This window comes from Bison bison, unplaced genomic scaffold, assembly GCF_000754665.1.
Source record: "Bison bison bison isolate TAMUID 2011002044 unplaced genomic scaffold, Bison_UMD1.0 scf7180017864370, whole genome shotgun sequence".
NCBI classification, from domain to species: Eukaryota; Metazoa; Chordata; class Mammalia; order Artiodactyla; family Bovidae; genus Bison; species Bison bison.
The window spans coordinates 9922222-9948163 of record NW_011494942.1 but is presented as its reverse complement, the minus strand read 5'-3'; the positions used below and the strand labels follow the sequence as shown (position 1 = coordinate 9948163).

The 25942-nt window shown below is 41.8% G+C and overlaps 1 protein-coding gene across 1 annotated transcript in view; it reads left to right on the top strand.

Annotated features, from left to right (window-relative positions):
* The first annotated feature begins 1045 nt into the window (after positions 1-1045).
* Positions 1046-25942, top strand: part of BCAT1 (branched chain amino-acid transaminase 1, cytosolic) — a 118181-nt gene continuing 93284 nt past the window's right edge. The window contains exon 1 of the mRNA XM_010855982.1: positions 1046-1215. Within this exon, the coding sequence (XP_010854284.1) occupies positions 1210-1215 (6 nt within the window). The 5' untranslated portion in view covers positions 1046-1209. The remainder of the gene's footprint in view (positions 1216-25942) is intronic.

Here is a 25942-nt window from a genome sequence, read left to right as displayed (position 1 = left end):
CAGCTTTAGCATCATTCCTTCCAAAGAAATCCCAGGGCTGATCTCCTTCAGAATGGACTGGTTGGATCTCCTTGCAGTCCAAGGGACTCTCAAGAGTCTTCTCCAACACCACAGTTCAAAAGCATTAATTCTTCGGCACTCAGCCTTCTTCACACTCCAACTCTCACATCCATACATGACCACAGGAAAAACCATAGCCTTGACTAGACAACCAAGGGCTCAGTTCTGCCTGAGGGATTCAGCTTTGATTTCATAGTAAAGACTTCAGCTGATAGTTACAAAAACGGGAAGTTGCCTGATTGACAGAGTGAGTTGCGGTCAACCAGAAGGGCATTTAAGCAAAACTCCTGTAGCCTGACCTGAGACCTGGAGAAGTAGCAATGTTGGAGCTTTCATATAGGAGACAAGAGAGGACCCAGAAAGTATGAACTGGTCTAGCAGGCAATGTTCAAATCAGAAAGAGTTTTACACGTTCAGTCAATCAATTAAAATGATTTCCCCATGTACAAAAGAAATTGACCAAAAAAAAAAAAAGTTTGAGCAGGGACTGTGGGACTAGAGGAAGGGGGTGGGAGAAACAGAGATTGGGCAAACTCTCAAAAATCATGCATGTGCTTCTTACTATGCGAAAAGCAACATTTAAAATTTTCTGTTTTAGATGTCGGGCATCCACTGTGTAATTTTGAGCAGGGGCATGCGGGAAAGTTGCTCTGGGGAGAGTCGTTAAGTCAGGTGGGCAGGCAGCCTGCTCAGGAGGGAACCGCCATCAAGGTCTGTGATCTGTTTTGTTTTTGTTTTTTTTTCCTCCTCCTTGACATGGTACATTTTCACATCAAAGATACGCACATGCCAAGGCACTAATCCAAGGGTAACGTGTTTGAAACGCTAGCATCTTCCTCCAACCCCACGGGTGAGCTGAGAGGTGGATAAGGGTCTGAGCTGGGTGCAGGGGAGGAATTTTCGTGTTGGAAGAAACGCTACCCTCTGGGGGCAGTGTAGGGGAAACACAGCCTCAAGACTCTTCCTGCTGATGCAATCTGCAAGAGAGCCAGCAGACTTCGCAGCCCGGGCCAGTCTGCGACGCGCCAGCCACGTGTGCCCGCCGCCACCCCGGCCGCTTCCCCAGATCCGCGCCTCCCGGAGCGCTCGGGACGCAGGGCCTCTGCCTCCGCTCGCCTCTAGCTGCTGTGTTCGAGCTCTGGCCCCACGATGAAGGTAACCGCTTGTGATAATGACTGTACTTGTACAACAATGTGTGTATGAATTGAGCCCGCGATTCCTCAGACAGAGTTGGCAGACAGGGGACTGAGGAAGAACCGGCTCGCTGGTTGCCATGCAAAACGCTTGCAGCATCTTCCTTATCAATGAAGCTCGGACCGAACCTTCCCTTCATTTTTCTCTTCAGATTTCTGCTCAACTCGTCACAGGATGTGCCGCCTCAAGGTTTTTCACAGCTGTATTTGTGAAGCGAGATAAAAGGCGGCACGCAGCTCCTTCCCCTGCCTGTTTTGAAGTCTAGAAAGGGAGAGGAAGCTCTTCTCAATTTCTAAGATGCACAGGAGGTGGGGGGTTTTGGAGAAGAGGTCTGGGGGTGTCCCTGGTAGTACATGGCGGTTTTCTGCCGGCTGTAAGTCACAAAGGTTCAGAACGAGGTGATGGTGGGAGATGGAAGGAATCTGTCCCATCTCTGTTAAAAACAGAAGGCTCTTCTTATTCTGTTCCTTGTGGAAATTCAAGCTTCTAGGAGTTAGTTACAAATCATCAAATAAGCCTAAGGGCTTTTTTTTTTTAATTCAAGAGCACCCTAGTGACATTTATTCTTATGCTAATCAAGGATAAAGAGCCTAGCTGTTTATTACTTAGAAAGGTGTAGAAATGAACCCTTTTAAGGGTTCTGTTTTCCCACGTTGGAAAACTGCAATTATTTTAAAAGACCGAAGCATGGGCAAGTGCTATTGCTATCCAACATTCTGCAAGCAGGCGAGTCCTATATGTAGTCTGAACTTTGAGGAGAAAAAGGCCACCGTTCAGAGTTTCCTAGGAGAGCATTAAGTACAGTTGCTAACTGGGCTTACCCACAACCCATCCCAGTCTACAACTGTGCTTACAAGAAAGGATGTCTTTTCACCAAACAAACATTTCCACTGTGATTAAGCAGGAAATGAGTGGAAAATGTAGTTCTGTATTAAAAGGGATCATGCAAATGTGCTGTGTTGAAAAAAGTCTCTAGAGATTTCTATTTCTGGCTTGCTCCTGTCTAATTTCAGATGAAAAATATACTCTGAGTATCAAATTCGTGAGTAAAAGGAGAGAATTATGAGAATAAACAGTCTTGCTTTTCAGCTTTCTCCTGTCCCAGGTGGAATTTAATGGATTATGCATTTTTGTAAATTCATGGGTGCTTTAGCATGAGTACAAAACCCCCGGCTCTTTACACAGGAAACTGGAGGATCTCTTCAAGTAGTCTCATCTCTGTTTTCTTATATTTTACTAAGATTAAGAAAGAAATGATTATGTGTTACCTTTCTACTCACCTTTTACCTCAGTATTTATATCATAATCATCATTTTAAAAAAATGATTTGCACATGACACCATGATAAGATCTGCTGTGCTGCTGCTGCTGCTGCTTAGTCAGTAAGTCGTGTCCAGCTCTTTGCCACCCCATGGACTGCAGCCAACCAGACTCCTCAGTCCATGGGATTTGCCAGTCAAGAACACTGGAGTGGGTTGCCATTTCCTTCTCCAGGGGATCGTCCCAACCCAGGGATGGAACCCGAATCTCCTGTTTGGCAGGCGAATTCTTTACCACTGAACCACCTGGGAAGCCCTTGATAAGTTCTGTCCTCAGATAATTTTCCAGATATAGTCTTGCCTGGGAGCTATTATTTTAAGATGGACACATACAGAACAAACAACCGAGTGAGAAAAATTGCATACACATTGAATAAGATGTGTATAAAGGTGGGAAGTACCTATCATAATTTACTGAATGAAAGTGGAGATGACGTGTATCTGAAAGGACAGAGACAAGAAGTCTTTGTCAGGGATGCATGGTTAAGTGCAGGAAGGGGGCTGTTTGTGTGTGTGCAGGGGGCCCAACAAGGGGCCTGGCAGGGAGGGGGTGGGGATTCACATTCCAGACACAGGATGTGGCCCCTCAGGCCAAGCTCAGAGAAGTGCAGCTAGTTAAGCAGGCCTAACAAAAGGGCATTGGTAGAACCTGAGGTGGTGAGAAAAAAAGAAAAAGCAAGAACAATGGATGAGAGTTTCATTTTGGCCAGTATTTCATTTAGTGAGTCTCTGTAATAAATAATTTCATCTGATTTTAGAACTATAGAGAAAAAGGAAGGTGAGTTAAGAAAACTTCCATTTGTAATGCAAGAATTTCTCTTGCTTGTCGGGTCATTGAATCTAAGAAGGTCTAAATATTTGAAATGGGCTTAAAATCTTGTGAAAGAAAGTTGAAAATAGTTGATTATTACAGAGATTTATGTGAAGAATTAAAATCAAGATATGGTTTCTTTCAGTAATGTGTATCTCCCAATTGTTTTCATAATTTCAGATGTTAGCTCTTAGCTCAGATCAGGACTTTAGCTCTATAGCAGAGGAAAAACAATTCTCCCTCTATACTTCTCAATTCTTGGCTGATCTGTTGTTGTTTAGTCCCTGAGTTGTGTCCGACTTCTTTGTGACCCCATGGACTGTAGCCCACCAGGCTCCTCCATCCCTGAGATTTCCCAGGTGAGAATACTGGAGAGGGTTGTCATTTCCTCCTCTAGATCTTCCCAGCCCAGGGATTGAACCAGTATCTCCTGCTTTGGCAGGCGGATTCTTTATCAAGAAGCCCTAGTGGCTGAAACATCCCCATAATAAAACATAGATTAATGGGGGAGGAGTCGGGGGGAGCAAGTTTAATAACATGTATACCTCCTGTGTACATCGAAGATATCCAGGAAAACTTAAGTAACTCCTTGAAATGACCCAAGCTACCACCTTAAATATCATCTTCAGCTAAAGACTAAAGAAAGATATTGAAGTTTGGTGCAAGCTAATTATGGAAGGTTATAAAAAAACGCACAAAAAACAGGAATAAACTGCATGTTTAAGTCAGTACCTTCTCCTTGTTAAGAGTTTCTAGAGATTTTATTATCCTTCTTTTCCTGGCACAGAGAGGGAGACACCATTCCAAATGGGGATTTCCCTTATAAATGCAACTTCTACTCTGTTTTCAGATATTCTTTTGTGTCTACAGCTTTTCAAAAATGATCAGCTCAAAATTGTCCTTATGCTAAAGAGGCATATTTTGGGGGTGGTCTATTCTGCTCCCCTTCAGTGCATTATTTCTGATATCAAGATAATAGACCAGGGGAGGGTTGACCTAAAACAAATAGACTGCAGCAAATATTTCTCTGATACAGATGGGTTTATTTGGGGGTCAGCAGAGAATTAAAATTTGGGGTCTGTAACCAAGGCCAGCCACACACAGCAAGTCTCTTTGTAGCAAGGGGAGAAGTCTTTACACAGAGGAAATGGACATTGGGAGGGCGGTAGTAAACAGAGTCCGTGGCTTTTCGTTGACTTGTTGCTGGAGTCTTTCTTCTTCTTTTTGGACTCTGCTATGATCGTGGGTCTGGGGCTAGAGAATTCCCTTTTCTGTTCTCCTGGGTCATTTAATTAAAGTTTTCAATTTTTTTAAAGAAGGGCACAGCTGGGTAGTATAAGTATAGTCTAGGGTTATGAGTAAACTATTTCTGTGCATAAATGAAGAATTATTTCTAAACTGTGGGTACCTTACGTGTTTGGTTTAGTTATGTCTTTGAGGGTTTCAGGTTGTCTGATTCTTAGTGGGGGTAAGAAGATGAAAATGAAAGGCTTTCTCTAGCTTATTTTAGGCTTGGCAATTGTTAATCCTCTAACAGATGCCACTCTAGACAAACCTAGTGGAATGGTGAGCCTTATTATGCCCGAGGAGATTTGGTTACCATATTAGAATGAGAATCTGGTAACTTCCAAGATGGACATCATTATCCCAGGCATCTTCTATTTTCTATATAATACTATCATTCTTTCTGAGCACTGGGGGAAACTGTGGCCAATCTGCTCATTTTACAGTTGTAAATATGGCAGTCTTTGTGTCGTAACTTTATCCCCTTAACAGCTGTCCAAATGCTCTAAACATTTAAAGTGACATATGGTAAAAATTCCTACTGATGGGCTTTCCTGAGCCTCTGTAGCCCATTTGGTAATACATGTCAGTGGCCATTCATCTAAGTCTACTGAAATTGGATGCTGTATAATATCAACTTAAGGTGCAACATGCTTTAAATGTTTTAAAATGGAGTATTGAGGATGCTCTGATTCTAAACCTAACTTTGCAATTGCAAACATTCTTATCATAAGATCTAGTCTATGATTGACAGTATCAACGGTGAGTGTGAAGCCAAAGCAGAAAGTCTTTTCTATCACACACGAGGGTTCATGTGTCACTTGCACCTGTGCTTCTCATTTGTCTTCTCAAGTCTACAGGCTGAATTACCTCTAGAAATTGAGTACTTGTATCAAGAGGAGAAGGGGACGACAGAGGATGAGATGGCTGGGTGGCATCACTGACTCGATGGACGTGAGTCTCAGCGAACTCCGGGAGTTGGTGATGGACAGGGAGGCCTGGCGTGCTGCGATTCATGGGGTCGCAAAGAGTCGGACACAACTGAGCAACTGATCTGATCTGATCCTTAAAATAACTTAGAAATTAGATCAGTTTATTAATATAGCATAGCATATAAATATTTTCCTATGTCGTATATAGGCCATGCCCTTTTTGTAGGAAAAACCATTTTGCACAATATTTCTCTCATGTTCAATGATTAATGGGAGAAAGAAAATCTTAAAGAAAGAGATAATCACACTCTGGAAATATAGGGAAAAGGTCAAGAAGAGAGGAAAAAGGAAGACAAGTTAAAAAAAAATAGAGGAAATTACATTACAACAAGCAAAGGTCTGGAAGAGTTGTATTGAAAACATGTGATTCTTTGTGATTGAAAAATTGTGAAATATTTGTAAAATTTGGCTAGTTACATTAACAGGTCTATTTTTCATCTAAAAAGAACTAATTATTGGTTTTTTTATTTTGCTATGTGGATCTGAATATGTGACCAGTTGCATATACAGTCTAACTCCTCGTCTGAGAAATGAGTTTGCTATTTTGACTGGAAATGTTTAAGAATTCTAGGACATGAAAGTTCAAATTCTGACTCCTTATAAATCTAGATAGAAGGGGCACCTGTTGGGATGTTCTAGGCCAAACATGCCACGAATGTCTCTTACGTGACCAACAAAGACCTTCACGGAATTCGGGTTTAAGGCCAAGGATGGATTTGCACGCGGTATCACTCAGCAGTTGTTAACATTCCATCACTATGGTAAAGGGCAGTGTTGCCTCGTACCTTTCGTTTCCTTTTAGCTGATTCAGACTCAGAGTTGTATCGTTTGGATTTTAGTGCTAGATATCAGTGCAGGAATCTATAATGACAATAAATGTTTCTTTGAACTTTGAAGATAAAAGGTGGAGTTAAAATGGAGTTGTAAGGTCTGCTTGGGAAAGCATAATATGCATTATGAGGAATTTCATGGCTTTCAAGGTTGGTGAATGGTCTGTATACTTGCAAGGTTAGTGCTGATGTTTATAGAGGAAACACATCCAGGTTTTGAGAAGGACTTCTTTAGTTAACAAAAGTAGAGCTGCTTTATATTTTTAAATGCTATATAAGTTACATAACATTGAATTATAACCTCAAAATCTTCATATGAGGAAAGCATGACAATTATATTATTAACTCCCATTTTACAGATAAGGAAAATGAAGATCAGAAAACCTGCTTAAATTATTTAAGGCCACAAATAGCACAACATGATGAGGAACTAGATATTTTGACTCCTAGTCCAGTGTGCTATCTCCTTCACTGGTGTTCTAATCCTTTTGGGATCTGACATCACTTTATAAATCTTAGAAGAATGTACAATCTCCCCCAACAACATGTACAAATATACGTAGGCACAAAATTTTATATCTAAATTATTTGTTGTTAAAATCAGGACAGTGTAGTCCATATAGCATGGAAGACTGGTGGAAGATACTGAAATAATCTAGTTTTTACAGCACTGGAGAGCTATTGGCTCTTGCTCCTGTAATCAGCTAAAAATATAAGCAAGAGTTCCACACTGCTCTTTGAATATCAAACACACCTGCCTCTAGGGACGTCCCTGGTGGTCTAGTGGCTACGATTCTGAGCTCCCAATACATGGGTCCCAGGTTTAATCCCTGGTCAGGGAACTAGATCCCACATGCTGTAGCTAAGTGTTTGATGTCACAACTAAAAATCTCACATACTGCAACGAAGATCAAAGATCTTGGATGCCACAATTAAGACCTGGCACAGCCAAATAAATCTTTTTTTTTTTTTAAAAAGAAGATGCCTGTCTTTAGACCAAACAGAAAGACAACCAATATTTTCTTTGTTTTTTAACCATACATGTTATCAGTTTCTTCTTTCTATCTCATAAAGACCCAAGGTGTAGAGTGTAGGGGAGGAAAACACATTTTCTTCTATCTTTTAGGTTCATTTCTTGGTGTTTTGCAAATTAGGCTGACCAAAGAGAGTGTAAGAAGAGGAGAACCATTGATTATCTCTGCAGTTTGCATAAATACAGGAGAAACTCAGTGATGACTAACTCACAGGGTGGTTAGAATGTGGGTTTATATAACATCCTAACAAAGAAAAACACATTTGTAGAGAACTGATGAGACAAAGGCAAACGTTTTAGATTTCCAAGGGCAGCAGTCTGTGGGGAGGTAAATATACAAGGGATACGAACGGGGTAAGATTTTTTTGTTCAGGTCCATCTCAGGACTGACTTTCTGGCTCCTTTGTGGCTATAAAACTTCAGCTGGCGAGGTGACTTTGGGCAGTCCTCATTTCTCAAAAGTTTCTACTTTTAGTCGGCGAAAGGGAGGCTCCAGGGAGGCTTCCTGGTGTGTCTGTTGGCTCTCTTGTGCCTTCAGCTTAAAATAACCCTTATCCCAAAGTGGCGTATTTTGGGATGTCATATTTTGATCCTCTGCAATGGTCAAGAGCAGAATTTAATTCATGGAAGCTGCACCTGAGTTTATTTGATCTTCATCTCATTTTGAAGTGTATACATGGCCATTTCATTAAACAGGGCTAATACATAATTTCTTAGTGGAGTTTAGTAGTTTGGGGTGCTTAGGTTTCCCATCTCATTAATAACTTCCTGCCCAAAGGGAACATCTACATGGCTGTGTTGCTACCAAATAACCCCTGCCTTAGCGTATTTGGCCCAAGTTCAACCATCTTTCACTTCTTTCTTCTCTTATCCCCCTCACCCCACTCCATTCCAATCAGATACTGTATTCTACGGATTCTATTTTATTTGTTTCTAATATGTTCTCTCTTTCCCATTGCTGGTGTAACAACAATTTATGCTCTCATTATTTCCTGCTTGAATTATTTCGAAAGTCTTTCAGTTGGTCTCAAGATTAATTTTTTAAAATTTTCCTAATGCATTATTTTGATTATGTCACTCGCCCACTCAAAATTCCTCTATGACTTTCCCATTGTCTGTGGAATTTAACTTAGTGCATGAAGCCTTTTTCTAATCTATCCTCTCTTTTATGTGTATGTGCTCCTCCAGTCATAGTGGAGGATTTACTGTTCTTCAAGATGAGCCTTCACATTTCCATATATTCATGTCTAACTCCTTCCTTCCTGGACTTTGCTGGTGTCCAGTGGTTAAGAATCTGCCTGCCAATGCAGGAGACACTGGTATCATCCCTGGTCTGGGAAGATTCCGCATGCTGCAGAGGAGCAACTAAGCCCGTGCACCACAGCTTCTCAGCCTTGCTTTAGAGCCCAGAAGCCACAACTACTGACCCTGAGTGCTCTAGAGCCTTATCCCAAAGTGGCATATTTTGGCATATCATATTCTGATCCTCTACAATAGTCAAGAGCAGAACTTAATTCATGGAAGCTGCACCCAAATTTATTTGATCTTCATCTCATTTTGAAGTGTATACATGGCCATTTCATTAAACAGGGTTAATACACAATTTCTTAGTAGAGTTTAGTAGTTTGGGGTGCTTAGGTTTCCCATTTCATTAATAACTTCCTGCCCAAAGGGAACATCTAGCTGTGTCTCCACAACTAGAGACACCACTGCAATGAAAGGCAAGCGTACCACAACTAGAGCATAGCCCCCACTCACCTCAACTAGAGAAAGCCCGTGCACAGAACTAAAGATCCAGTGGAGAAGGCAATGGCACCCCACTCTAGCACTCTTGCCTGGAAAATCCCATAGACAGAGGAGCTTGGTGGGCTGCAGTCCATGGGGTCGCAGAGAGTCAGACACGACTGAGTGACTTCACTTTCACTTTTCACTTTCATGCATTGAAGAAGGAAATGACAACCCACTCCAGTGTTCTTGCCTGGAGAATCCCAGGGACAGAGGAGCCTGGTGGGCTGCCGTCTATGGGGTCGCACAGAGTTGGACACGACTGAAGCGACTTAGCAGCAGCAGCAGCCAAAATTAAAATAAATAATTTTCAAAAAAATTCCTTCCTTGCCATTTATACCTTCTTCCCATCTGTCCCCTCCATGATGCCACTCATCATGTGGCTCATGCCCATGTTCTCATGTGACTTGTTTTACAGTGGAGTGTAAAACAGTGACTTGTTTTGGGAAGGTTAAGAGTAGAGTCTCCTTTTGGAGTCAGGAAATAAGATATTGATCATATCCTACAATCTCAGCACTCACCTTTCCTCTCTTGCGTGAACCCTGTACCATCAGTGGTGTTTTTTACAGATACTGGTTGAGCTAAATCAACGTCCACTTTCTAGACTTCCTAGATTCAGATTCATTGATTCTGTTTTATATTTCTTTGTTTTCAAACTGTAGATACATTGTTTCCACATCGGAATTTATTTGATGTCAGAACTGTAATTGACTACCCAAATATAGAGGGTTATAAAAACAGACAACAGTAAACACATGTTTTAATGCCTATTGAAGGATTCATTTCATACAGCTACTGACTGATGTTTTTAGAGTGTCAGTGGTGAAACTGTACATAGATTGTAAGCATACATTGAAAACATTTCTGGAGAAGTTCATTCAAAAAGATGCTACATAACAATATGAACTGGACCCATGAAAATCATAAGAAACAAACTCGATAATGCCGGTTCACTAAATCACTACTGCCTTCAGATTTAGGCAGTATGTAAAGAGAAAGGGTCCCTGCCACACCCCAAGGAACTGGCTAGAATTTAGAACAAATTCTAAGTGTCTAGGAATGTTAACTAGTTCCAGTACTGTTTAACATGGGGATTTTTTGTTGTTGTTGCAAACCAAGCAGTTTTTAAGCAAACTAATTAATGCATAGGCTGGCAAACAAATCCAACAGAAGAGGCACTTAGAGGCAGTGTTCATCGAACACTGGAATTTTGAAAGAAAAAACCTCTTAGGTCATTTTAGGCATTTACTTCTGCTAAAGAAGGATTGTTCTTTTAAGTTTATTTTTCGAGCTTTCAATTCTATTCCACTCAAATACCTCAAGAACCAAGACTTCTCAAATCTTCTGTGGACAATTTTGCCACTTACTATAGTCACTCTTTAAAAGTTTCCTGAAAATTAACTTATTTTTCTTTTCTTTTGGGGCTGTGTTCTATTTGTTCTAATTAGTAGTGTCAGTAATTTAGTGGATATGTGGATATCGTATGTCAATAATGTTTATGCTGCTTTAATTATTTCATGCTTGCCTCTTACATTAACATTGTGTCTGAAAACAAAACAAAAAACATCGTGTCTGCTAGTCCAGCAGGCAACCAGGCGTCTTTCCTCCTCTTGATGATGTTCTTAGAACATTTATTCACAGTAGCCCGTCAGTCTACAATTTGATGTTAAAAGACAACATTTTGATGCTGGGAATGAGGGGTCCTTTGCAACCACATGAACTTAACTACACACTATGAGATAGATGTAATAGTTCAACATCATTGTTAATGTTAATTAGAAGTGACTTGCATTTACTTGTACCTATGTGAAATGACATCCAAACCAGAGAATTTACTGCAGCACTGTTTGTAATAACAAAAGATTGGCAGTCATCCACATATCCAACAGATGTAAAAAAGAATGAAGTTAAAAAAAAAAAAACTAGTGGAGGGAAGAATGAGTAAGCTCTCTATGTACAGATTAAAGGAAAATCTCCAGGATCCTTTTAACTGTGTACATTTATTTATTTGAAAAATGCTGATCAGAGAAGTCAAGGAAGGATTTACAGTGGAGGTGATGTTTGAGCAGAAGCAGGAGAGAAGGCCAGCCGAACAAGGAAGTAGGAGCAACCCCAGACTTCTGGACCTAGATTCAATCACCCATTCCTTTGCTGTAAAAGACCATGAGGAAGCGTGTGCCTGGCCTCTCTTCCAGATCGCTGGTAAATTCAGGGCCCCGTGTACTCAACATTCTCAAGGAATGAACTGTGAGAACTCACAACACTGGCAACCCAGGGACTAAATTCAGCACATCACACTTTGCTCACAGTATCTCCATGCTTCACTATCCCTTGATGCTCTGGGTTTTCTCTCTTGTCTCAACCCTCACTAGAACCTCCCACCCAAATTTGTCCATAGGACCCTTTACAACTCAGTATTAGCACCCCCTCCCCACTCCTTTCTTAAATGCTTCCCATCCCTCCAGCCCTCTGGTGAGGCCACTTCCGTCACCAGGGTTGGGGGCTCACGTTCTGTACTCTTTTCCCTCTCGAGTTAGAAGGGCTTGGTCTCCTTCACCCTGCCCATTCTGTCCCATCAGACTTCTCCTAAAATCCTCTTTCCCCTGCTCAGTCCAGCAATCTGTGCCATCTCTTTCTGCCTCTTAACTATCACATGCTCTCAAACTTATCCACTGAAGATTTTGGCACTTGCTCCTCATTCTCTCTTCCATCTTAAGTGCTGTTTTCTCATATTATTTCAAGGTTCATGGATGGTCCATTCCCCTTTCTTGCATCTCATCTCCATTAATACACAATATTCCTCATAATCCATCCATACCTATGGTCATATCCCAGACTTTTAAATGGCACTTAATTATACCAAGTCCCATCAATTATTTTTGGTTCAAGATACATCTTATATCTCCACAGTTCTCTCCATTTTAGCTGCCAAGTGCAGAGTTCAGGCCACTCTCTTCTAGTCAATGGGCTTATATTATATGGGTATATAATATATATGGATATATATATGTAATAAATAGATATCAAGTGGGTAAATATTAATAGGTTTCTATTTTTGTTCACCTCTAGCTTATCCACACCCCCACCCTAGTCTGTTCTCCACAAAGCCGAGTGATCACATCTGTCATTGGTTTAAAAAGCTTCTGCTTGGTTTAAAAAGCTTCTCAACCCTTCCTCTTATGCTTTGACTAAAACCCAAAGTCTCCCCCTGTGCTCTACAAGGCACCAGAAGTTCTGATCACTCTTACCTTTGCAGCCTCACTTCATCTTTCCAGCTTCTTTCACCCCCCCCAAACTTTTCTTCAGGGCTAATCCTTTTGCCCTGGAGGCCTTCCCCCTGCTCCCCATCAAGCTAGCTCCTTACTACCCTGCCAGCCTCAGACTGAATGTCACTACTTCACAGCTGATCGTATGATCCTCTGTGATTCCAAGTCCTTTAGAGCACGAATTGCAATTTACAGTTATTTATGGGTGTGATTGGGCTTCTCAGGTGGCTCAGTGGGTGAAGAATCTGCCTGCAATGCAGGAGATGTGGGTGTGAAAAGATCCCCTGAAGGAGGGCAGGCAACCCACTCCAGTATTCTCACCGGAGAATTCCATGAACAGAGTAGCCTGGCTTGCTATAGTCCATAGGATCTCAAAGAGTTGGACACAACTGAAGCAAGTGAGCATGCACACACGCACTCGTGAGTGTGATAATCTGTTCTGGTTTGGGGATTGATCTCTGATGTACTTTCCCACTAGATCGTATATTTCTTCAGGACAGAGAGCATATCCAGTTCTTTGCCACTGTGCAAACACATGTAATCCAATACTTGGCCTAGGATAGGTGGTTGGTAAGTGTGGTAGGCTGAGTAATGAACTCTCTGTGATGCCTGTGGCTTAATCCCCTGAAACTTTTATGATAAAGGAAATTTTGTGACTAAGTTATAGATCTTGAGATGGAGAGCTTATCTTTGATTTTCTGGCTTGGATCAATTTAATTGCAAAGGTCTTTACAAGAAGAAGGCAGGAGGCTCACAGAAAGAGATGTGACAATGGATGCAGAGGTTAGGGGGAAAGAGGGAGCAAGAGAGGGAGACAGAAAGAGTGAGATGTGAAGATGCTATACTGCTTGCTCTGAAGATGGAAAAGGGGCCTTGAGCCAAGGAATACAGGTGGCTTCTAGAAGGTGGAAAAGCAAGGAAACAAATTCTGTACCTTAACTTGGAGGGGCTTCCCTGGTAGCTCAGCTGGTAAAGAATCTGCCTGCGATGCAGGGACCCCAGTTCGATTCCTGGGTCAGGAAGATGTGCTGGAGAAGGGATAAGTTACCCACTCCAGTACTCTTGGGCTTCCCTGGTGGCTCGAATAGTAAAGAATCTGCCTGCAATGCAGGAGACCTGAGTTTGATATCTGGGTTGGGAATATCCCCTGGAGAATTTGACTAGTATCTAAATTCTGGAGAAGGGAAAGGCTACCCACTCCAGTATTCTGGCCTTGAGAATTCCATGGACTCTACCGTCCATGGGGTTGCAAAGAGTCAGATATAACTGAGCGATTTTCACTTCATTTCACTTCACTTAACTTGGAACTCTGACCTCCAGAATTCTATGATAATAAAGTTCTGTTATTTTTAAGCCACAAAATTTATGGTAATTTGTTACAGCAACAACAGAAAATGAATATGAATTTTGGTACTGACTGTAACAAATACCTGAAAATAAGGAAGTGGCTTTGAATTGGGCACTGGACAGATGATGGAAGAAATCTGAGGATCACAAAAAGAAAAGCCTTGATGTCTTGAACCGATTGTTGTTGGAAATATGGATGTTAAAAGCACTACTGATAAGGGCTCTGAGAGTATTGGGGAAAATATTCAAGAAAACCAGAGGAAATCCTTATTATATAGTAGAAGAAAGCTTAGTGGACTTGTGGGTTATAGCTATATGGAAAACAGAACTTGGAAGTGGTTAACTGAGATTCAGTTGAGATTTCCAAGCAATGGCTGAAGGTTTCTTCTTTCTGAAAATGCAAGAGGAAAGAGACAAGTTGAAGGGGAAACTGTTAAGCCCCAAGGAGGCAGGTTTTGATGGTTTAGAATGTTATCAGATTCTCCAGATTATAAAGTAAGATGTTCACACGAGGAGATTCACCATTAGGAAAGCCTGCTTTGGTGAGACAGCTGAGGCTGTTAGGAGATTACAGTGACATGCAACGAAGAGATGATGATGCTTGGATTAGTGGGAGTGGTGGTGGTGTGAGGTGTAAAAAAAGACAGGGGGATGAGTTGATTTTATTGGGACTTTGTTTAGGGTCCATTTGGGCCTATACTGTTATAGTGCTCCCTTTCCTGGCCACCTGAACTGTCTGGCCTCTCTGTAAACCCTCTCTGGAATATTCTGTCTTAGTGTCGATTGGGACCAAATCATCATTTTTTGCTTGTATGCACTCTGGATTTCTCCTTGGATTAAAGGTCCAGTGAAGAGTGGTCTTCTAGCTTCTTGTTCTTCCCCCTCCACTTTACCAGTGAGTCTTCTGGATGCCATTTAGGGAACTCACTGGATTCACTTGGCCAGAGACACAGTCACCATCACGCCCATTTCACCCTGGGCTCATACCAGAGGATGAGGCCACCTTGTCCTCAGTCCTTGTACAGCAGACAAGTTAATACCATCTTAACAAGATTAGACAAAACAATGGAAACAGTGACAGGCTTTATTTTCTTGGGCTCCAAAATCACTGCAGATGGTGACTGAAAGCCATAAAATTAAAAAACACTTGCTCCTTGGAAGAAAAGCTATGACTTACCTAGACAGCATATTAAAAAGCAGAGACATTACTTTGCCAACAAAGATCTATCTAGTCAAAGCTTTGGTTTTTCCAGTAGTCATGTATGGATGTGAGAGCTGGACCATAAAGAAAGTTGAGCACTGAAGAACTGATGCTTTTGAACTGTGGTGTTAGAGAGGACTCTTTAGAGTCTCTTGCACTGCAAGCAGAACAAACCAGTTAATCCTAAAGGAAATCAGTCCTGAATATTCATTGGAAGGGCTGATGCTGAAGCTCCAATACTTTGGCTACCTGATGTGAAGAACTGACTCATTGGAAAAGACCCTGATGCTGGGAAGGATTGAAAGCAGGAGGAAAAGGGGATGACAGAGGATAAGATGGTTGGATGGCATCACCGACTAGATGGACATGAGTTTGGGCAAGCACCAGGAGCTGGTGATGGACAGGGAGGCCTGGCATGCTTCAGTCCACGGGTTGCAAAGAGTTGGACATGACTGAGTAACTGAACTGAGCTAACAGGATTAGAGATAAAGGAGAGATAATAATAAAGTAATGGAGCCACCAAATGACCCAAAGCCTGTCAGGAAGACAGAAATCACTTGAGCAGGAGGTCCTAAACCTAGAAGAACCAGAAACCATTGGTGCTGAAAGGAAAACAAAGCTGAGATGTGGTCAGTGATACAACTAATAGCAAAGAAGGCAAAACATCCACCTCCTTCTTTTCGTTTTCCTCAGGGTGATGACTTCAGATTACTGTAATGCATTTCTCTCTCTTTTTTTAATAAAGTTTTTCTTTTCTATCTTTTTAATATTTATTTATTTATTTTCGGTTGCACTGGGCTTTTCATTGCTGCCAGCGGGCTTTCTCTAATTGCAGAGAGCAGGGGCTATTCTCCAGTTGTGGTGTGTGGGCTTTTCATCATGGTGGCTTCTCTTGTGCAGAGCATGGGTTCTACGGCATGTGGGCTTCTAGTAGTTGTGGCTGATGGCTTTGTAGCCGCACAGCATGTAAGTATCTTCCCAGACTGAGGATCTAATCCTGCAATAGCAGATGGATTCTTAACCACTGGACTACCAGGGAAGTCCTGTAATGCATTTCTTTTTTTTTCTTGTAATGCATTTCTTGAACAAACATGTGAAGAGTCCTTTGTGTGTAAGCACTGGGCACTTCTCAAGGTCTTGAAGCTTTGAGGAGGAAGGGTAGGGAGTGTCGACACACTTCTTGGCACTTGTATGGAAAGGCCAAGTAACATGATGGTAATGAAGATAGTCTGGGGCCACATGTTGGTGTGTGATTCTCAGCTTTGCTCTCAAGTGATCTCCAACAAGTTATTTAACTGTGCCTCTGTTTTCTTGTCTATAAAGAAAATAATAGTATGTACCCCACAAGGATGCTGTGAGGATTGAATGAAATAACAAATGTAAAGCCCTTCTATCCATGGTTTCCCTGGTGGCTCAGATGGTAAAGAACCACCTGCAATGCAGGAGACTTGGGTTCAATCCCTGGGTTGGGAAGATGCCCTGGAGGAGGGCAACTAAGGTTATTCTAATTTCCTCTCTGCTGCTGCTGCTGCTGCTGCTAAGTCGTTTCAGTCGTGTCCGACTCTGTGCGACCCCATAGACCGCAGCCCACCAGGCTCCGCCGTCCCTGGGATTCTCCAGCCAAGAACACTGGAGTGGGTTGCTATTTCCTTCTCCAATGCATGAAAGTGAAAAGGGAAAGTGAAATCGTTCAGTCGTGTCCGACTCTTCGCAATCCCAGGGACTGCAGCCCACCAGGCTCCTCCGTCCATGGGATTTTCCGGGCAAGAGGACTAGAGTGGGGGCCATTGCCTTCTCCTCTCAAATGCTAACAAATAAAATATTTCAATTAGTGATGCAGTAGGAAGAAAATAAAATGAAGTGATGTTATGGTGACAGAACTGAGGGGAAGTCAGTACTAACTTGTACCGGCTAGTTAGGGAAAGCCTCACTAAGACCTGAGTACCATGACAAACCATGGGACATGGAGGTGGCGTCCCATACATGGTGAGCAGCAGAGTTAGCTTACTAAATTTCCTGGAGTTTAGTGAGCAAGGGGAAACATTGTGAATACTCCTTTAAGCCATGATAAAGAGTGTGGATTTTATTCAAGGTGTAGTGGATCATTTGAGCAGAAGATGGAATTCCATTTTTAAAACGTCACTGTGGGTCAAGTAGTTTATTATGGTTACATTTTGCTTTTCTTACACAACTTTTTGTTTTTCCTATAGTTAATCATTGCCTTAGTATCTTCCATTTGCTTCCTTTACTATGTATTTATTATGAATTATTCTCAACTCTCCAAAAGCCTCTATAATTTTGCATAGATCAAAAATATCCTTTTTTTTTCCCCCTGGACTCTTTTTTCTGCCCCTCCTTTTGTTCTTGTTTCAGTCTGTGCTGGTTTCTCTCCAGGCCACTTGTGAAACTCTTTCGAAGACTTCTACTTGGCATCCTGTATCCTCTGTGTTGGGTCCCAAGATTTCTGAATCTTGTGGCTTCCTCTTTCTTAGTTTACTTCCTCATTTGTGTGGAACATACCCTTCAGTAGTGGCCAACTGAACAGTATATGAGAGATAATGTTTTGATTCCTTGCATGCCTGAAAATGCTTTTGTTCTACTATTGCGCTAGATTGATGGTTGGTTGAGAACAGTTTTCTGAGTTAAAAATGACTTTTGCATCCAAATTTTAAGGGAATTACAATATTATGTTCTAGTTTCCTGTGGCACCAAGGAGAAGTCAAGGAGCACTCTTATTTCAGATCCCTTTTATGTACAACCTATTTTTGTTCTTTCCAGAACCATTAAGGATCTCATTAACTTTATGATAACATGAGTCCTTATTCATCCTAGGATATTTTCTGGTCATTTATCTTTTGATAATTTCTTCTCCTCTTCCTCTGTTTTATTTTCCTTAAATTCCTATCAATTTATTGTTAGACCACCTTGACTGATTTTCTAATTAAAAAATTTCTCCCCGAATGTGCAGTTTTAGGAGGGGGATATTTTGTCAATGTTATATTCCAACCTTTTCCTTGAATTTTAAAATTTTAGTCTTCATATTTCTAAGATCTTTAAAAATTCTCTAATTATTTAAATAATGTCATGTTATTTCATGGATGAAACATCTTTTCTTTATTTCTGAGGAAATCAATTATAATTAAGCCATTTTTCTTCTACCCTCTGTATTAGCCCTCCCCTACACCTCTTATTTCTGCATTTTAGGGCAGGGGCCACGCAGGTTGCCTTCTATGCAGGAGGCTTTCCTCAAACATCTGTTGGCTAGCGGCACCTCATTTATGGTTAATACTTAGGGCAGTGAGAAACCTCTAGGAATCTCTGTGTACATGCTTAGTCCCTTCTCTGGTCCATTTCAAAGTTTTATGGCCATGCGGGAGTGACTAGGCTATTTCATTGGAGGACTCCCAGCTAGTCTTAATTCTAGCTCTGTTTTCAGAGTCTTATGTAGTTTTTTGCAGGAAGAATTATCCAATTTGCATAGGACTTAGTGCCTATGTTGGGCTTCCTTGATGGCTCAGACAGTAAAGAATCTGCCTGCGATGCAGGAGACTCGGGTTCGATCTTTGGATCAGGAAGATCCCCTGGAGAAGGGAATGGCAGCTCACTCCAGTATTCTTGCGTGGAGAATTCCACAGAGGAGGCTGGTGTGCTACAGTCCATGGGGTCGCAAAGAGTCAGACATGACTGAGCGACTAACACTACATTCATAGGGAACTAAAGGTTCCATCATTTAGTGTGTGAATTTTCACATATTTTCCCAGAAAAGTGTTTAGATTCCTTCAAGCCTGAATCTCTTATGTCCCACTTCTCCAGGGAATAAATCTCTCATTTCCTACTAGAATTAGGAAGTAGTTACCTGGCTGTGCTGGATGGGCGTGGAGACCCAGAGGTAAGAGTTTATGAATCTTATATGGATGAGCTCTTATATACCAGAGCCAGAGTGTGACTCTCCCTTGGGATAATCTTGGCTGACTGGTGCTGCCTGTGCTGGGAGAGTCAAGAGAGGGGTCTTCAAAGGATGCAGTTTATAATTCCAGTGTTTCGTGAGGCAAAGATGCCACGGGCTATGTGGCTCTTTTCTCTTAGGAAAAGAGCCATGTTAGAATCACCTGGGACCTGCCTTATACCACCTGCTTAGAGGGTGTAATGTCGGAGTCAGAGCTTCGGGGGTCCTTTCGGAGGTGAGGCAGAACATGCACTGTTGCAGTGAGGAAGTGCAGAGCAGAGGTCTCCTTTGGGGATGGGGCACGAGAAGACAGGTGTGAGAAGCATCCATAAATGCACTGTGATGCTATAAAGAGCCAGTATTTGACCATTTGCCCTGGGGGATGGGGGTGGGAGGCAATTGTAACAGTCCTAGCAAGTCTGTTCCTGTTTCCTCTTGTTCCTGGTACACATGACCCTAGGGGATGTAGAAACAGCTGCAGGGGAGTGGGGAGAAGACAGAACAAGGAAAGTGATAAAACAACAACAACAACAAAAAACTGAAAGGCTGCATTCCAGCTCCTGAGGTTGAGGTGGGGCCTGCTCAGAGAGAAGCAGCTGTCAATGTGACCTGAAAGTTTCATTTCAGTTCTTACTGGGTCTTTGAAATACTTGAAAACAAGCTTGAACTCATACTTGCATATGACTGGAACACAATAGGATCAGCCTGGTCATCTCCAGATGGGGGGGCTAGGTTTAAGTGAGATTGGGGGTGGTGGTGAGAGAAAAATGATTTGCTTGCTGATTGTACTCTTCTTGGGTTAATGCTGTTCAGTAATGGTTATGCAGATGTTTATCAAAACTCCCTACTTCAGCCTCACCTTTAAAAGTCTCTGGTGCCTTTGTTCTGAGTCTTTCTGAGCTTCTATGAGGGCAATCAGGTTTTCATTACTGTCTCCTTTGGGCACTGTGGTTTTCGTTCTTCCTAAGTTGCGGAATTGGTAATTTCTCCACTCTTGGCTTTCTGCCGTCCAGAATGGGTTTACATCACTCAGTACTATTGCTTTGTCTCCCATTCTGTTTTCTCTGTGGATTGCACTTTAAAAAACACCTTTGAGGAACTCCCCCTGTGGTCCAGTGGTTAAGACTCCATGCTTCCACTGCAGAGGGCGAGGTTCAATCCCTGGTTGAGGAACTAAGATTCTACATGCCACGTGGCGTGGCCAAAAAAAAAAAAAGTACTGTTGTCTTAGTGAATTTCTGGAAGGACTGTGCAAAAATGGCCGTATGTTCCACCATATTTAATTGGAATCTCAAGCAAATATTTTCAGGATAAATATTAATAATAACATACTCAGTGTTCCCAGTACTGTTACATAAAGCTTCTCTATATAAATCACCTTGAATTCTCCTCTTAGCCCTCTATCCCCCATAACTGAAGTTTTGCTCATTTCCTCATCACCAAAGAGCTGAGCTTTTTTCCATTTGTTTTAATTTTGATTACCTTTTTTTCTTTTTTGGCTGTGCCACACAGCTTGCAGGGTCTTAGTTACCCAACCAGGGATTGAACCCAGGCCACAACAGTGAAAGCACTGAGTGCTAAACCACTGGACCATCAGGGAATTGCCTCTTCCTTTTTAATTCAAATTTAAGCTGTGACTTGATTCTTTGAGACTGTGAATATCTCATTCTCCAGTCACTTTTATCTGATGACTTTAGCATCCCTTGAATGATCTAATTATATCACTCTCAGCATGGGTTAGCTAGCATTCTCTTTGGAAGGAGCTTTCCTTTTCTCTCCCTCCTCTCTCATTGTTATTTTAAGTTATTAAGAATTGCAATATTTTTTAGGCGGGATTGAAGGTGAGAGGAGAAGGGGACGACAGAGGATGAGATGGTTGGATGGCATCACTGACATGAGTTTGAGTAAACTCCACAAGTTGGTGATGGACAGGGAGGCCTGGCGTGCTGCAGTCCATGGGGTAGCAAAGAGTCGGACACGACTGAGCAACTGAACTGAACCAAGTATTTTATAATAAATTAGAGCAATTTCCCCAGTCTAGGAAAGGAAGGAAATGAGACAGTAAGTTACAATATACCTGATTGAAAAGAATCATGCCAACATGTAGACCAAAAAGCCACCTGTGCAAAATCAACTCATACTTTTGTGTTTGTCTTATAATAAAATCTAATAGTGAATGAGTAAAAATTAAACAAATTGATTGGGTAATTGCAGAGATAGGCATGGGCTACACAGACTATTTCTACTTTCGTATCAGTCAGGTTTTCAGTAGTCATGTATGGATGTGAGAGTTGGACCAAAAAGAAGGCTGAACGATGAAGAATTGATACTTTTGAACTGTGGTGCTGGAGAAGACTCTTTAGAGTCCGTTGGGCAGCAAGGAGATCAAAACAGTCAATCCTAAAGGAAATCAACCTTAAATATTTACTGGAAGAACTGATGCTAAAGTTGAAACTCCGATGCTTTGGCCACCTGATGCGAAGAGCCAACTCACTGGAAAAGACTGATGCTGGGAAAGACTGAGGGCATGGGGAAAAGGGAGTGACAGAGGATGAGATGGTTGGATAGCATCACTGACTCAGTGGACGTGAGTTTGAGCAAATGCCAGGAGATAGTAAAGGAAACGGATGCCTGGCGTGCTCCAGTCCATGGGGTCACAAACAGTCGGACACAACTTATTGACTAAATGACAATAACAATCAGTCAGGTGCTCTGTGTGGTCTGAAGACCTGGGTTGTAGTACCAGCACTGCCTCTTTATAGATGTGACTTTGATCAAGGCAGTCAACCTTCCTGAAATGCAGTTCGGTTATCTCTAAAGTGAACATGAGAACTTTACTTGGATGCTTCATGCCCTTTGTCCTCAGTGACAGCCTCTCTACAATTGGTCAAGTCAAAAAGCATTAACAAAGTAAGCCTGAGATGGCTCATCTTGGAAAAATCTGCTGGCAAGGATGGCCCTTGTCTGATGTCTGGGAACTTGAATTTTCAGAGACGTATCACAATTCCCAGATAAGAGTGGGTCACTGTGCCCAAACTATTTTGGGCACAAATAGTACAAGCAATTTGTTTTCTGCCAAACATCTATTTCTTTCTAAGAGTCTGAAATTTGTTACGCTGGTAGAGGGTGCCTATATGGCCAGCCCCCAATAAAAACCTCTGTCACTGTGTCTCTGATGAGCTTCCCTGGTGGATACATTTCACACGGGTTGTTGCAATGTGTTGCTGGTGGAATGAAGTGCATCTTGTGTGACTCTGCTGGGAGAGGACTCATGGAAGCTTGTGCCTGGTTTTCTCTGGGCTTTGTCCCCTGTACCTTCTCCCTTTGCTGATCTGCCTTTGGTCCTTTTTCATCCTGTAATAAATCACAGCTGTGAGCACTGAGTCCTGCACATCATCCTAGCTAATCATTGCACAGTTTCCAATTTTCTCATCTGTAAAATGGAGTTTATAATAACAATAATATCTACCTGACAGTGTTGTATGAAACGTGAGTGGAATTAAGGGCCCGATGTAGGATGTATCTGATAGAGGGTGGTTGTTACTATGCAGTATGTTCATTGTTTATGTAAGGAACATCTTGTGTTTTGTGTGTGTTCATGTTTTTTGTCAAAGTAACACTGACACATCCACTCATGTAAATTAACTCTCAAATCTTTGATGACTCATTTGATGAGAACAACAGGTTCACATGCCAGCTTATAGGGACACCTGCTTCTTTCACTAAAATGTATGTACGTGTGTGGGTGTGTTTCATCACCTAACAAATATGAAATAATTTGAGGGTTTTTTATGATCTGAATGTGTCTCCCCGCCTCCCCGCTCCCCCACCCTCCAAGCATTCACATGTTGAATCCTAACTCCTAAAGGTGATAGTATTAGGAAGTGTGTCATTTGGAAGGGGATGGAACTCTCACACTTGGAATTAGTCCTTTGGAAAAGAGACAGACAGATCCCTTGCCCCTTCTGCTACATGGGACAGGACAAAAAGTCTGCATCCCCAAAGAAGGCCCTCACCGGCCATGGTGGTACCATGACCCTGGACTTCCTGCTTCCAGAACTGTGAGAAATAAATGCTTGTTGTCTATTAACTGCCCTTAAGGCTTAAAGACCTTAAGGCTGTGTTTTGTTGCTTTGTTACAGCAGCCCAAATGAACTAAGACAATTTTTCTTTCCTATTTTTTCTTTTTTTCTCATGCTTTCTTTTGATGTGCCCCTGGCAATCTGTAGCGTGAGCATGCATTGTGTATTCTAACAATAGAAAATTGCAGAAGTGAGGAAGGGGCGTGGAATGGATTTAGAGAACTTTACAGTCTATTGTGCGTGTGCGCTCAGTCACTCAGTCATGTCTGACTCTTTGTGACCTCATGAACTGTTCCCCACCAGGCTGCTCTGTGCATGGGATTTTCCAGGCAGAAATACTGGAGTTGCCATTTCCTCCTCCAGGAGATCTTCCAGACCCAGAGATCGAATCTGTGTCCCCATGTCTCCTGCATTGCAGGCAGATTCTTTCACCACTGAGCCACCTGCGAAGCCGCTTACAGTTACTAAGTTGTGACTAATGGAAACTATGAAAACAATGTACTAAGGATACATCATCAAGTCTTCACTCCCTCTACAACTACAGCTGTTACGGAGTTTGTGCTTCGGTTGCCTAGAAGTGAAGGAAATGCTGCTGAATGTCTCATTAAATAATCTGGAGACCTCCAAGGTGTGTTATATCTCTTACAATCAAGAGAGCAAACCACGGAGAATGCATCCCAGCTGGCATGTGACGTGCCTCAATACCACAAGCACCCACCACATTGCATGAAAGCTGATTTTCAGGGAAAACACAAATCACACTCATTAAAGGCAGGATTCCAGAACAGTATTGGCTCTTGGTTCTTTAACTCCAGATTGAGAACAGTCTCATACTGAACATCCATCCTTAAGAACTGTTCATTAATGCTTTGTATTTAAAACATGGTAGGGGAATTCCTAATGGTCCAGTGGTTAGGACTCCAAGCTTTCACTGCCAAAGATGTGGGTTCAGTCCTGGTCAGGGAACTAAGATCCTTCAAGCTGCATGGAGCAGCTAGGGGAAAAAAAATTATGTCATGCAGAAAACACATTTCAAAAAATAAAGAAAGAAATAAATAAAACATGATGGGGAAATAAAACATGATGGACTTTAGAGTGGAAACTGTTTTTCTTTCTCCCTGGTCTGCCATCCAGTAAGTTCTCGTTCTGCAGACTCCAGAATTTCTACTATTCATTGTACGTTTTTCTGGGTTAGGCCCCAGATGGTGGAATACACTCCCCAAAGGTCTCCCCTCTTTCAGTTCCTCCTGTTTCAACCCACTCTATACATGGTTGGGAGAATGGTATCCCATGTAACAGTATCACCTCACACGTTTCAGAAGGGCTATTATCAAAAAGACATCAATTAACAAGTGTGGGTGAGAATCTGGAGAAAGGGATCACTCATGAAAGGGAACCCTCATGAACCGATGATTGGAATGCAAATCAGTGCAAAGACTAGGGAAAAGATTATGGAGACTCCTTAAAAAAATTAAAAAAATAGAACTACAATATGATCCAGCAATTGTACTTCTGGATATTTATCTGAAAAAAATGAAAACACTAACTCGAAAAGATTTATGTACCCCTAATGACCAACCTAGATAGCATATTTAAAAGCAGAGACATTACTTTGCCAACAAAGGTCTGTCTAGTCAAGGCTGTGGTTTTTCTAGTGGTCCTGTATGGATGTGAGAGTTGGACGGTGACGAAAGTTGAGTGCTAAAGAATTGATGCATTTGAACTGTGGTGTTGAAGAAGACTCTTGAGAGTTCCTTGGACTGCAAGAAGATCCAACCACTCCAACCTAAAGGAGATCAGTCCTGGGTGTTCATTGGAAGGACTGATGTTGGAAGTTGAAACTCCAATACTTTGACCACCTCATGAAAAGAGTTGACTCATTGGAAAAGACCTTAATGCTGGGAAGGATTGGGGGCAGGAGGAGAAGGGGACGACAGAAGATGAGATGGCTGGATGGCATCACCGACTCGATGGACATGGGTTTGGGTAGACTCCGGGAGTTGGTGATGGACAGGGAGGCCTGGCGTGCTGCAGTTCATGGGGTCACAAAGAATTGGACATGACTGAGCGACTGAACTGAACTGAACTGATGTTCACTGCAGCACTCTTTATAATAGCCAAGACATGGAAGCAACCCAAGTGTCCATCAGCAGAGTGAATAAAGAAATTGTAGTATGTACAGATACATATGCAATGGAATATTATTCAGCCAAAAGAAAAAAAAAAACTTTCCATTTGCAACAACATAGATGGAACTTGAAGGCATTATGCAATGTAAAACTGAGTCAGACAATGAGAGACATATACTGTATAACCTCACTCACATATATAGAATCTAAAAACAAAGAAAGAAAGAAACAAAACCAAGCTCATAGATACAGAGAACAGATTGGTAGTTGCCAGAGATGGGTTGGCGGCTGGGCAAAATGAGTGAAGGGAGTCAAAAGGTACAATCGTCCAGTTATAAAACTAACTGTGGATATAATGTACAGCGTGATGGCTGTGGTCAGCAACACTGTGCTGCATAGTTGAAAGTTGCTAGGGGAGCAGATCTTGAAAGTTGCTAGGAGAGCAGACCTTGAAAGTTCTCATCACAAGAAAAAAATTTTGTAACTATGTATGGTGACAGATGTTAAGAGGACTGGATGATCATTTCACACTATATGCAAATATAGAATCATTATGTTGTACACTTGAAGCTAATATGTTATCTGTCAATTATATCTCAATTTTAAAAATATATAAGTATAAAATACATGTGCTCACACTTTAAAACCATCTTTTTCTATGGC